Source organism: Mastigoproctus giganteus, chromosome 4 (genome assembly GCF_048544385.1).
Source record: "Mastigoproctus giganteus isolate SK-2022 chromosome 4, ASM4854438v1, whole genome shotgun sequence".
Lineage (NCBI taxonomy): Eukaryota > Metazoa > Arthropoda > Arachnida > Uropygi > Thelyphonidae > Mastigoproctus > Mastigoproctus giganteus.
The window spans coordinates 122,346,264-122,359,988 of NC_143578.1; the positions used below are offsets into that span (position 1 = coordinate 122,346,264).

Genomic DNA, 13,725 nt, shown 5'->3' on the forward strand with positions numbered 1-13,725 from the left:
CTGCTATTTGAATTATGCCTTCTCTGCTGTTTATAAGTACACCATCGCTATTCTTCAGTTTCAGTATCATTTGTCTTTCTGTATTACTGCTCATGGCTGCTGATTTAAATCCTTTGTTTTCCCTTAATGCTTGTTCTACTTTTCTTGTGTTAAATCTTCTTATGTCCTCTCTGAGTCTCTTTCTAATGGCTTTGCATAACTCAGTATACTCAATTTTTTCCTTGTCAGTGTTTATCTTGCTCTTCATTTTTCGCCTTCGGTTCATCATAACAAGTGTTTCTTGACTAATTTTTTCTTCTTTGGATTTCTTTTTCCCTATAGGTTTCTTGGGCTTTATCACTTTCAGAAAGTTATGATATTCCTTGTCGATATCTTGGTCCTGAACAGTCTTGCAGAAGCTCAAATTTGTTCTTAAGTTCCAGTACATACTGCTTTTTCTCCTCTTCTGTTATCTCAAAGACCTTTGTATTATTTACTCGAGTCAGTTTTTTTCCTTTCCTTTCCTACATCTATATCAAGTGTACATCTTACCATTCTGTGATCACTTCCAACATTTACCTTATTCAGGACGGTAACATCATTCACAATATATCTTCTGTTAGTGAGGATGAAGTCGATTTCATTAGTTGTTAATCCATTTGGACTCTTCCATGTCCACTTTCTGTTCACCTTTTCTTGAAAAAAGTGTTCATTACTGACAATCCTTGAGATTATGCAAATTCCACAAGTCTTTCGTCTCTTTCATTTCTTTTCACCAATTCCAAAATTTCCTATAGTTCCTCTTTCTGTGCTGTTTTGTCTTTTTCCAACCTTAAGTTGGAAAAAGACAAAACAAAGCAGTCTGAGAAAGGGGTAGAGAAATTATAAAATTAAAATCTGATGTTAGCTAAAAGTAAATATTGATACATAATTAGGTATCAATATACATAATTAGATACATCAGGGGATTACACCTGATTATGTATCAAAGACTGCATTTCTTTACTTGTTCATACTTGTGGAAAAAAAGCAAATTTAAGAATAAAACTGAGTGAGATCAAATTGGGGGTAAAGCAGTGTAACTTTCAGAAAAATATGGACAAGGTAGTCCCAAAGCAGTGTATGTTTTATAAAAAAAATAGATTAAGATAGATATACTAACTAGAAACTAAACTGGAAATTTGAGAACCCACGAGTACTCCAATGGTCTGTTTATATGTATGTTCGCCATCGAAAATAAAATTATTAAGTAAACAGAGCGACATAATTGTTCCACATATTTTCACTGATATTTAATTTGTCTTTGTATTTGTGATAAATCTTCAATACCTCACAAGCAAGTTGTGAGCTATTGAAGTAAAAAGATTTGTGAAATCATAGGTTTCTATGCTGGATATGGTGCTATTAGATCTGACGGTGTTAATGACAGCTTGGTTATTGTTTATAATCCATGTAGATGAAAGATTATTGAAAACAGTGTTAAGTAATTTAAACAATTGCTTACCTGGGAGGTAACAGCCACTGTTTTTAGCGCTGGTAATGAATCCAAAGCCAACGGGCTGTTTATGAAATTTGGCTATCATATATAGAAAGGGTGGAGTGGAGTTATGTAATTTAGTATGTAGTTTTTTGCGCAGGGCTATCAAGTTTTTTAATAGTGGAAGTAGGATTGAGACTGCAAGGTGTAAATGTGAAACTATTTTCTATTTAATTTTTAAGTTTAGTGTAGTAAAATTGTTTGCAAAAAATGGCAAAGTTGTTGGAAGTTTTGTCCACAGGGATTATAATGAAATTATCCTGTAATTCTATAGCCTGTAGGCATCAGAAACAGCTCTTAAAATGTCATGATAGACAATATTAATCCAGTTTTGGAATGCTTTGTGTGGTATTGTATTTATAAGTGAGTTTATTGGCAAAATTCATGAGATTAAGATATAGGTCTTTATTAATGCTGCTTAAACAAGCGTTATGTATTGGTCTGAATTGGAATCCTTTGTCCATAGCTGTTTTAAGAGCTCTGTTATTAATGATATTAAGGTCTCCAGTTACAATGTGCCAATGATATTGACCAACATAAGGTGCATAGATAGGATTTTTGAAGTGGCAGCAGAGATCTGTCAGTTTAATATTTCCCAGGTTAGGGGCCAACTGTGTGTAACTGAAAATTTTAAGACCTAAGGGAGATTCATAATTAAAGTAGTGATGTATATTCAAGTTGTACAAGCTGTGTGAAGGTAGTAAGTGGTTATGTTTGTTGAGCAAGGAAAACCAGGTTATTTTGTCAAACCATTTATGTGCAAATTTGATAGTGCAAAATTCAAGACAGTAAGTTGTAATGTTGCCAATCCTGTAAAGGCTGATATCCTGTATGACGTGTTTAAGTTGGAAGTAAAGAGAAAAGGATAGCAGGAAATAGAAAAATTAAGGTGGAAGACAGGAAAAGAATGTAAAGAACATAAAAGATTCATTGAATTATCTAAAATTAAAGGCTGAATTAATAAGCCAATTAGTAGGAAAGAAGCTATAAGGGAGAAAAAAAAATATTATAATTAATAAATTACAAAGAAATAGCATGCATTAAATAGAAGGGGGAAAATAATTTGATGTTTAAAAGTCTAATAATAAAGGAAAGAGAAATAAATGTTAAAATATTTGAAATGTTTGATGCAAGCTATAAAAGATTAATACAAAATTCAGCTATTTCATTGGGGGACTAACACCGATTATGTATCAATAAACTGTGTTCTTATGCATAAGTATAATTATGGAAGAAAAATCTTAACAGGAAACTCTAAAGAGAGTGCAAAAAAATGTTGGGTGAAAGAAATAAATCTTCCATAAAAATAAGTATGATAACCCGGATGCAGTGTTCATAATTAAAATTAAGGTAATTAAAAAGAGATAAGATATTGCAGTCATGTTGCACTAATAGCTTTATGGATGGAAGAACGATGATTAGACAGCAAAAATATATAAAAGTAAAGAGAAGAATTTAAAGGATACGCGGGCAAGCATTGGTGACTTTGACTATGCACACTCTACACTGACCATCCTTGCCTGCCTGACTGAGTATTCTTTAAATTCTTCTCTTTACTTTATATCTTTTTGCTATCTAATCTACGTTCTTCCATCCATAAAGCTATTAGTGCAACACGAGGGCAATATGGACACTCTTACTTTCCTTCTTCTATGCTATCTTTGCCTCTTTTGTTCCACTATTTTCTCCTTCCCTTACCATGATTTATTTCCTGTCCCTATACCAATTGCCTGCTTCTTTATCTATTTTTGGCTGGTGCAGCATAAGCCTAAGGCTTCCTTGCACCATATTAACTCCCAGGGGCTCACATCTGGTGAGTATGGGCTTGGCACACCCAGGGTTCTGAGCTGGATATCACCATTCTTCTCTTTCTTGGTGATTCCCAGAGAAACGTATCAACTGTGTGGTACTACACTTAAGGTGGTAGAAAATGAAAAAGACCTGGGAGTAATTGTGCAGGCAGATATGAAGTTTTCTGAGCAATGCAGACAGGCTGCCAGGGCAGGTCATGGGGTTTTGTCAATGATATATAGGAATTTTGCTAGCAGGGAAAAGGAGGTGATTGTCCCACTGTATAAGGCAATGGTCAGGCCACGCCTTGAGTACTGCATACAGGTCTGGAGGCCCCATTTTAGGAAGGATGTAGATTTACTTGAGCGTGTACAAAGAAGGGCAACAAGATTGGTGAGGGGAATGAAGGGATCCTCTTACTAAGACATGCTTAAGTTCTGCAAATTGCAGTGGCTGGAGACTAGACACCTGAGACAGAATCTGATTGAGGCATATAAGGCCTTGAATGGGTTGAGCATGCTGAATTCCGATGGGATCCTTCCACTTGTTCAGATTACGAACCTAAGGGGGCATAAATTCAAATTAAGAAAAGACAGATGTAGAATAGATGTGCGGAAATTTGCCTTTAGCCAGCGGGTGGTTAATTGCTGGAACAAACTTCCATCTGTCGTTGTGGAAGTTGATAGGTTGAATAAATTTAAGGAGGACCTGGACAGGCATTTGGAGGGAATGGTGTGATTTTTGTTTTTTTTTTTTTTTTTTTTTTTTTTGGCTGATGCTGCATAAGCTCATACACATGCTTTCTTGCATCACATGCCACCACTACTACTACTACTACTACTACTACTACTTCTCACTCAGGTTAACTCGGAAATTTTTTTTAGCTGGTGCACCATAAGCTTCAGGCTTCCTTGCACTATATGGCTAGTAATAATTATAATTGGCTCAGCATTGTTATGGGCCTTTATGAGAGCTTGAAGAACAGGGGGAATGTCCTTGAAGGATTTAAATTGGAAGGTCCTTCAAGCTTTCAACTGCCCACATCAACATCAGCACTTGCATTTGATCATTAGGCAACACAGCGGCAATCTTTAAGGTGGAATGCACTGGTCCCACAGGAACTAGTTGTTGTCAGTGCCTCAGTTGTCAGGGAAATATATTGGGCAAAAATGTTGGGTGAAATAGGATCATGGTATGTCTGCCAAGGTGCAAAAGTTGATGACGTAGAGCAGATATCGTTGTAGAGCAGTTGATGACATTGTGGAGCAGATAAGAGTAGGAGATCTGCAGACTTACTTAACAGGTACAGGTCAATGTTGAAAAAATATCGTGAGTTAGGGTTAAATTTGAAAGTGTCTGCAATTCTGCCAAAACACAATACGAGGAAGTATATGATGAGAGCCTTGTCAACCAATTTGACACATTGGAAAGATTGTGCAAGGCTCATGGAGTAGAATTTTTCTCAGGGTGGTCTGTGCTTGTTAACAGGAGAGGCTGCTTCTACAGGGATCGGATGCACATAAATAGAAAGGTTATTATTATTTATTATTATTATTTATTTTTTTTTTAGGAGCATTAACAACTAAGGCCATATTGCTCTGGGAATATGTGGTGTCATTCCCTGACCTTTCCGCATCCTCCATATTTGGTGGTCACGGGCTCGAACTCCGGTCTAATCAAAAAGCGTGTGCTGCTCCATCCCACCTGGCTACGGAGGCGCCTTAAATAGAAAGGATGCAAGAATATTTGCTAATGCTATCGAGGCAGTGTTAGGTAGGTCAGAAAATTACTAGCTTGGGGGGGGGGATACACAGCCGGTCCAACAGGAATAGTTATTGTTGGTGACTCTATTGTCAGGGAAATGGGAAATATATTATGCAAAAAGGATAGGTGGAATAGGACAAGGGTTTGTCTGCAAGGGGTAAAAGTTGATGACATTGTAGGGTAGATATCATCTTTTAAGGGCACAAAAGGTGATATTGTTGTACACGTTGGCACTAATGACCTTAAGAGATCTGCAGATTTACTTAACAAGTACAGGTCAATGCTGAAAAACAGTTGCGAGTTAGGGTTAAATTTGAAAGTGTCTGCAATTCTGCCCAGACACAATAGAAGGGAGTATATGATGAGAGACTTGTCAATCAATTCGGCCCTGGAGAGATTGTGCAAGGCTCATGGGTTAGAATTGTTTTCAGCGTGGTCTGTGCTTAACAACAGGAGAGACTGCTTCTCCAGGGATGGAATACGCTTAAATAGAAAAGGTGCAAGGATATTTGCTGATGCTTTCGAGGCAGTGTTAGGTTGGTCAGAAAACTGCTAGACTGGGTGCGGAGTTCACAGACTAAAAGATGAACAGTAGCTGCAGGCAGAGGAGAAAGTGATTCTTGCACTGCTTCTATTATAATGAGCAGCAGCCTAGAGAGTAAGTTGCTGGGGAATTCAAAAGCTGCTGGGAGTCATCATGGAACGAGTAAATACATGGGCTTGTGTTAGGGTAACTAAGAGTTAAGAACAGGCGCATGTATACTTGCATGTACACCAATGCTACAAGTATAGTAAATAAATTTGATGACTTTCAAGTGCTGATAAAGGCATAAAAGGCAGATATTGTTGGGATATCAGAGACATGGTGTCACTCAGATGTAAACAGAGCAGAACTGGAATTTGGGGAGTACAATGTGTACAGAAAGGATAGACAGGAAGGGAAGGAGGGGATATGCTGTTAGTTGAGAAACACACAAAATCTAAGGGAGTGCATCCAGTTGAAATAGGTGGACAGTGAAATGCTGAGTCTGTTTGGTGTGACATAAACACTGGGAAAGGGAAAATGATAGTAGGAAAGGGTTATAGGTCTAATGACTCTGTTGAGTACAATGAACAGTTCTGCAGAGAAATAGAGCGTGCCAGTAAATCAGAACGTCTTGTAATGGGGGATTTTAACTTTCCAGATATTGACTGGAACTTATGGGTTGGTCACTTGCACACTAGCAAGACTTTTGTGGATTTATTGGAGGATTGTTTTCTAAACCAACATTTTCGAGGGGCAAACAGAGGGAGTAATACTCTTGATCTGATTATCAACAGTGACTATTCATGCATTAAGAATTTGCAGATAAAAGAACCACTAGGCAGCAGCAATCACAGTGTACTGATGTGGGATTTACTTAAAGATGTAACTACCATCAGAGGTAAAGGGAACTGTTTACTTCCATAAAGGTGACTACAGTGGTCTCAGATAGTTTTTAAATTCAACACAGTTGGATCAACTGATGATATTACCAACGGTGGATTCTAAATGGGAAGCCTTCAGGGACTTAATCTTGGAGGCTACTAGGCTTTTCATACCAATTATGAAATACTGTTCAAGGTATTAATAAATGCCTAAATGGATGAATTATTGAGACTTGTGGCAGAGATGAAAATGCATGGTTGCATATAAATTATCAGGCAACACAGAAACCTATGGTAGACATAAACTAGTCTGTAATCAAGTCACAAAGGTGGTTAAGGCAGGTGAAGGCAGATTACAAGAAAACTTTGGCAAAGGATGCAAAGAAAAACAGCAAAGGCTTCTTTACTTATGTAAACTCTAGAAGGAGGGGATGAACCAGATTGGTCCATGATATTGGTGGTTTAACTGTTGTTGATCCTGCTCAGGCAGTTGACGAACTCAATGAGCATTTTGCATCTACATTTACACGAGGAATTTTGTAGAGAAGTGGAGGTCAAAGGAAGTAAGCAAACCCTTAGCTGGTCATCGAGCTTCCACAAGATGTCCTTTATCAAAGTCCAATAAATCCTTCCTTTTACCCATCACGCTCAGAATTTTACTACCTACTGAATCACCATCACCACGACTAACTACAGACTCTCGTACCTCACGTGGTCAACGGGTCGCATTCAATTTTCATAGGGTGGTCATAATTCAGTGATCAACTCAGTCTATAAGAAGATTAAGTTATTCTACAAAACATTTCCTATTTCCCTGACTGGCTATTTCCTGTGGGACTAGGACTTTCTCCCATTGTGAATTTCATTGTGTTGTCTGATGCACATCTCAGTTGTTCAAGCACTAAGCTGGGAATTTGAATTTGCATTTAATCTCCTTTCACTCTGCATTGAAAACACACAAAGGCATCCCATTTGACTCTATCATGTCGCATTACAGATGCTTCATACATATATACAGTGGTGGCACAAATTATAAGATTCTGATTTGTAGGAGAACTGCCCTTGGCAGCTCTCTCCTGAGTAGAGCATTCTCACTACTTTGAGCTCTTTGCTTTGCTGCTCTACTCTGACAATGATTTCAGCTTAAATCTGAATTAAAACTGCCACACTAAACTAAGGAATACATAAGTACAGTAATAAAAATGTTACATTATTCCCAGGTTATACAACAGTATTGTATATTATGCCATAAAATTACATTACATATTATTAAACAGTTGTTATAAAATTACATTTGTATCATTATAAATTTATGCTTTACAGACAATAAAAACAACTTATGATTAATTATTATATTCCTATGAAATTACATAAGAGAATATGAAAACTTCATTCTTATATCAATAAATGAACATGAGTGGCACAATTCACTCTCTCTTACTTCAACAATTATATTTGAGCAATTTCCAAGACCAGGCAAGAAACAATTTCATCCATCTACTTGATCATAGAAACTACACTACTAATTTGAAGAAAAAGAGATAATAAAAACCAACAGACTTTTTCTGCAAAAAAAAAAAAAAAAAAAAAAAAAAAAAAAAAGTCTACTTAGCAGCTTTCGCAAATGGCTCCGGTTTAGTAGCTAGTGCAGTATCCTTTTAAAAAAAGTTAATAAACACATAAAAGGCAATCACAGGATCACTGCCCCACTATTTGAAAATATATAAATGCAGATAAATTTCCACTTTTAAATGAGGCTTATTTGAGCACATAATGTTTCAGAAGTAAATTTCCTTATTGATCAGCTTTATCCCAGAAGAATACTTAAATAAAAGTATGGTACACGTAGCTGATGGATAACCATCTTGATATGCCTACATGTAACCATTACTAACACTGTGAACTTAATTATTTCAAATAAGCTGACAGTGTTCAAATGTCAGATTTCTCATTAATATTTAGAAAATTTCAAATATTTTGTTCTTGTTTGATTATCTTTGGACAAACAATGCATGACTAACAACACCATATAAGGGGAATTTGAAAAAGACTGGATACCACTGATCTAGCCATACGAATAATGGAAGTCCTGCTTCTTACAATTTTTTTTTTTTTTTTTTTTTGAGAGAGAGAGAGAGAGAGAGAGAGAGAGAGAGAGAGAGAGAAACTATAATTTGTTTCCTTCTAAAATGCCGCACAGATTAAAAATTATATTAAATAACTAAACAAGAATTTATTGGTTATGCTTACATTTTAATTTGTAAAGCTTGCTTTCAAAGAATTTTAAAACCACATTTCAATATTTTAACACTCACCTATTTTTTTGACTAAAAAAAGTAACTTTTTCACATTGTTTTTATTTACATCAGCTCCATAGCATGCAGCCAGTAAGGTACTCCAGTTTGAAACTTTATCTAAAAAAAATTGGGCACTTAATCAAACTGATAACATTTCATAAAATAATTAAATTGGAAAATAATTCAATTAAACTTAACATAACTTAATTAAAATAAAAAAGAAGCAAACACATGGATGTTTTCTTTCACTCCTGCTGTATACCACTTAGTGCCTTTCAAGAATCCAACAAGGGAAGCTTTATATTAAAAGATTAGCTAATTAAGGAGGCTACTGAACCAATAGACAACTGGACTGCTTGGATGTCATAAGCTCCACATGCAAATGGAGTTACTTTTTAAGGTTGTTCTGTATAGTTTTATTATTATTATTAGCACACTCTGTATCAGAAAATTTCTCCTCTTTAAAAGTGTGTATTTCTTTGAGCTTTGGTATGCAAATAAGTAAGGGTAAAGACAAGAAATGTTATGAAAGATCTTTAGCATCAAACCAGCATATATCAGCATGACGTATATACAGGCAGTGATGCAAGCTATTATGCTTCTTGGTACTGAGTCAAAAAGGATCTAATATCCTTGGAATATTCCTCAGTTTCAGAGTTAAATGTCTGAAAACTGTGTTATGATTTAAGATGGTTACAGAGGAAATATCTGACAACACAGTAATATAGAGCAAACCAATATTCAGAGAAAAGTTGAAATAAAGGATTACAACCTAAAGGAAAATAAAGGAAACTCTTATGGAAATAGTATAATACAAAGTCTAAGTTTCAGTTTGATATCAATCTGTGAAATTACTTGAACAATAGCCAGCAGTGAAGATCAACTTAAGAGATACCATCAACTCCCCATATCGCAACTCCTGGTGTTTGATGTCTGTGTCTCTATTGAATTCGTGCAGAAGAATATTTCAGAGTATTGCCATATATGGATCCTTCTGTCATCATTCCCTTTTAGTGATGATTCCCCAAATACGTCACCTGCTTTCATCATTCCCATTAGTAATGATAAGGTTCCACAGAACTTTAAATCGTCACTAAAAACAATCTGTTACCATTTTTTATTCTAGCTAGCACTGTACACTTGTTTATATGTCTCAAAGATGAATTACCACGTCTAAGTCTTCTAAGAAAGGCAAATCTGTCAGGTGCAACCTGCTAGCAAATTATTAAGTCCTGAGAACCTGGATGATGGCTGTGGGTGTGTTCTGCTATTCACTGGTGCCAACATCTACTAAATGTCTTGGGAGATCTCATTCAACAAGCACAAATTCTCCTTCATCAATGAAAATTGATGAAGGAAATGTACTTCAATAGCCTTCAAAGCACTTGTATGCAGAATGCAGCACTGACCTTTTCCCCTTCAGGTACAAATTCCTTGTGATTTGTACCTTGGTTGTTGAAAAACACAATCAGCATGTTGATCCTGGACTTCCATAAATGAAACTTTTTTTCGGGCCATAGTGATGATTTTGAAGTCCACTGCATACTTTGATGCTTTATTTCTCAGTCATACTGAAACACCAAACACTCATTTCTAGTGACAATAATAAGAAAGGCACATTGGGCAGATAGGATCTATAAAGTTATATTAAAGGAGGTGGCAAAGGAAGTAAGCAATCTCTTAGCTATAATTATGAGAGTTGGATTCAGGGGAGGTCTCCATGGACTGGAGATGTGAAAATGTATCCCCAATTCACAAAGGTGGATCAAAGGGTGATATAAGTAATTACAGACCTGTTAGTTTAACTTTTCTGGGGAAAATAATAGCGTCAATGGTTAAAGAAACATTGTAGGATCATCTAGACTAGACTGCAGTAATAATTCAGATACAGCATGGGTTTGTTAAGGGGAAGTCTTGCCTGTCCAATTTGATTAGATACTATGATGTAGTCACAAAGGAACTGGATGCAAAGAATATCTTTGATATCATATATTTGGATTTCAGGAAAGCTTTTGATACTGTTTCACATGGAAGACTGCTGTACAAATTGGAGCAGTATAGCATTAAGGGCAAGTTGCTACAATGGATAAAAGATGGTTGTGTAGGTGAAGACAGAGTTGGTAATCAATGGACACTGATATTTGTGGACTAATGTTATTAGTGGAGTTCCCCAGGGTTCGGTGTTGGGCCCATTGTTGTTTTGTATATTTATCAATGATATCGATGAATGTATATCAGGCTTAATGTTGAAGTTTGCAGATGATACAAAGGTTGGCAGAGTTGTTAATGACAGTATGCTACTGCAACAGGATTGAGAAAAGTTGACAGATAGGCTGAGAAGTGGCAACTGAAATTTGACAAATGCAAAGTATTGCATATGGTTAGCAGTAACTCCACAGAAATGCCCCAACTGTGTGACGCTAAACTCAGAGTAGTGCAGAACAAAAAAGACCTGGGGGTAATTGTGCAGTCAGATTGAAGTTTTCTGAGCAGTGCAGACAAGCTGCCAGAGCAGGTCAAGGGGTCTTGTCAATGGCATACAAGAATTTTGCTAGCAGGGATGGGGATGAGGTGATTATCACCTTGTATAAGGCAATGGTCAGGCCATACCTTGAGTACTGTGTACAGGTCTGGAGGCCTCATTTTAGGAAGGATGCAGAGTTGCTAGAATGGGTACAGAGAAGGGCAACAAAATTCATGAGAGGAACGAAGGGGTACTCTTACTAAGAAAGCCTTAAATTCTGCAAATTGCAGTGTCTGGAGAGTCGGCACTTGTGAGGTGATCTGATTGAGGTATATAAGGCCTTAGATGGGTTGAGCAGGCTCGATGCTGATGAGATTCTTCCTCTTCTCAGATTACTAACCTGAGGGGACATAAATTCAAATTGAGGATAGACAATTTTAGAGTAGATGTTTGGACATTTGCCTTTAGCCAGCAGGTAGTTGATTGCTGGAACAAACTTCCATCTGTCGTGGAAGTTGATAGCTTAAACAAATTCAAGTGGACAAACTTTTGGAGTGAAATGGGAAAGTCATTTTTTTTTTTTGGTTGATGATGCACTCTTTGTTCAAGAGTGCCTTTAGTAGAACCTTGATATGAAGATGAATTACTGAACAAAGGTTTTAACAACATGTATACTTAGTAACCTCTAATCATCCTGCAGCATTGGAACTGGAGCAACATGCCAATTGCAATGCTCTTACTTATATTAGAAATCTGCCTTTGATAATTTTAGAATAATGGACAGAGTATTATTATACCAGACTACTGATTTCTCAGACTTTATAAATGAGATTACATTCTAATATTATGTTAATGTTAGGCATCTTTTTTAATTTCAGATTTTTAGTCTTTTGAATGTATGCACAATAATTCTTAACCTGCTGCCAAGTAATCTATTTAAAACTTTTTCCCACACAGGTGAGATTAGCTAGTAATCATTAACCATAGCATTGAACAGTCATGTCTGACTCTGGATGATAAAGTCCCTTATTTTATACAATACATTACTTAACTAAGGCTTGGAAGTTTTTATTATAGAACTTGTCTTTTGGCAGCTCAATTTTAATTGGTAATGTGTTCCTTTCATTCTGATATTTACACAGTGTCCATTCATTATTAGAGGTAAAGGATGTGGTACATTTTAGAGTGATAAAATTTATATTTTTGTAAGTTTTAAATTGAATGTTGTTCTGAAGGAAATAATAAAAGATAAGTTCTTTATTTTATACAATAAAATACTTAAGTGTACAGGGTTAAGAATTATGATTTTCAATTGCTGATAGATTTCAATTGCATGGGGTAAGAATTATGATTTTCGATTGCTGATGAATATTTTGCCAAGGGTGTTGATATTACTAAGTCCATTGGGAACCAAAAACCTATTTAAACATTTTGTTATATTACATTCAGCCCAACCTTTAACCACTTTGATCTTTCCTTCAAATTTTTTCCAGGTAGTCTTACTTTCTGGAAAAAAATTTAATTAGAGTGAATGTTATTTTTTAACAATTTCATTGATTTATACAATAAGATATTACCTGGTCTGAGATGCACTGCCTTCTGTGCACTTCGCAGAGCAGAATTTGAAAATCCAGACTGGAGGTAAGAAATGCTAAGTAAAAGTGCAGACTGTGAAGGATCTCTAATATGCAAGGATCCACTTTGGGTACAGACAATAGCAAGTTTAGCAGAATTAGGAAACCAGGACAACAAAGAAGTAACTAAGTGTGTCCAAAACACACCTTCATAAGGTTGATCATGAACAGCTTTCAGTAAGATATTTCTAGCTGTCTGTAGTTTACCCTATAGTGGAAAAAAAAAAGTATTTTTTACATAGGAAAATAAATAAATAAAGCCATTTCAATATATAAAATTTTGTGAAGCTTTATACAGTTCACAAACTACTATTAAGCGATATTCTATTATAGTGAAACTCTGGAATAGGTGAGTCATGTAATGATCACTACTTTAAATATTTTCCATAAACATGGAAATAACCGAGTAATGTAATAGTGCATGAATGATATGCATGGTGTGAGATTTTTTTGAAGTGTCACTTTTGAGGTTGAAAACTGCATTATTTCAGTACTAACTGAACTATAAAAATTTAGTCAAAGACAGTACAAATTATATTGCTGAAGTGGAAGACAAAACAAATGTGAGTACAGTAATGATGTGCTGCACATGTTATTGTAAAGGTAATTTTTTTTATATAATTCTGTATCTGCAAGTATTATTAACCTAAATTAGCCTAGCTATTTTAAACTTGGACTTTGAGCTTCTAATCCTCGAGTATTAGTAGTGGCAAATGATGAAAGAAAGCAAGCTTATAGAGCATCAGCAAAAAAAAAAAAACCTACCCACCTCATCTGTCTATCCTCCCCACGAATTTGCCTGGTTCTTCCTTGAATTTATTCATACTACCTACTTCCACAGGAACATATGAA

The 13,725-nt window shown here is 35.8% G+C and overlaps 1 protein-coding gene across 2 annotated transcripts in view; it reads right to left on the minus strand.

The window, feature by feature from the left end:
• Positions 1–13,725, minus strand: part of LOC150087035 (tetratricopeptide repeat protein 37) — a 702,248-nt gene that overhangs the window by 180,204 nt on the left and 508,319 nt on the right. For both annotated transcript variants that reach the window (XM_090371768.1, XM_090371767.1), the window contains exons 32-33: positions 12,817–13,081; positions 8,794–8,892 (exon numbers count right to left, since the gene is read on the minus strand). In XM_090371768.1, coding sequence (XP_090227894.1) covers positions 8,794–8,892; positions 12,817–13,081 — 364 coding nt within the window. The remainder of the gene's footprint in view (positions 1–8,793; positions 8,893–12,816; positions 13,082–13,725) is intronic.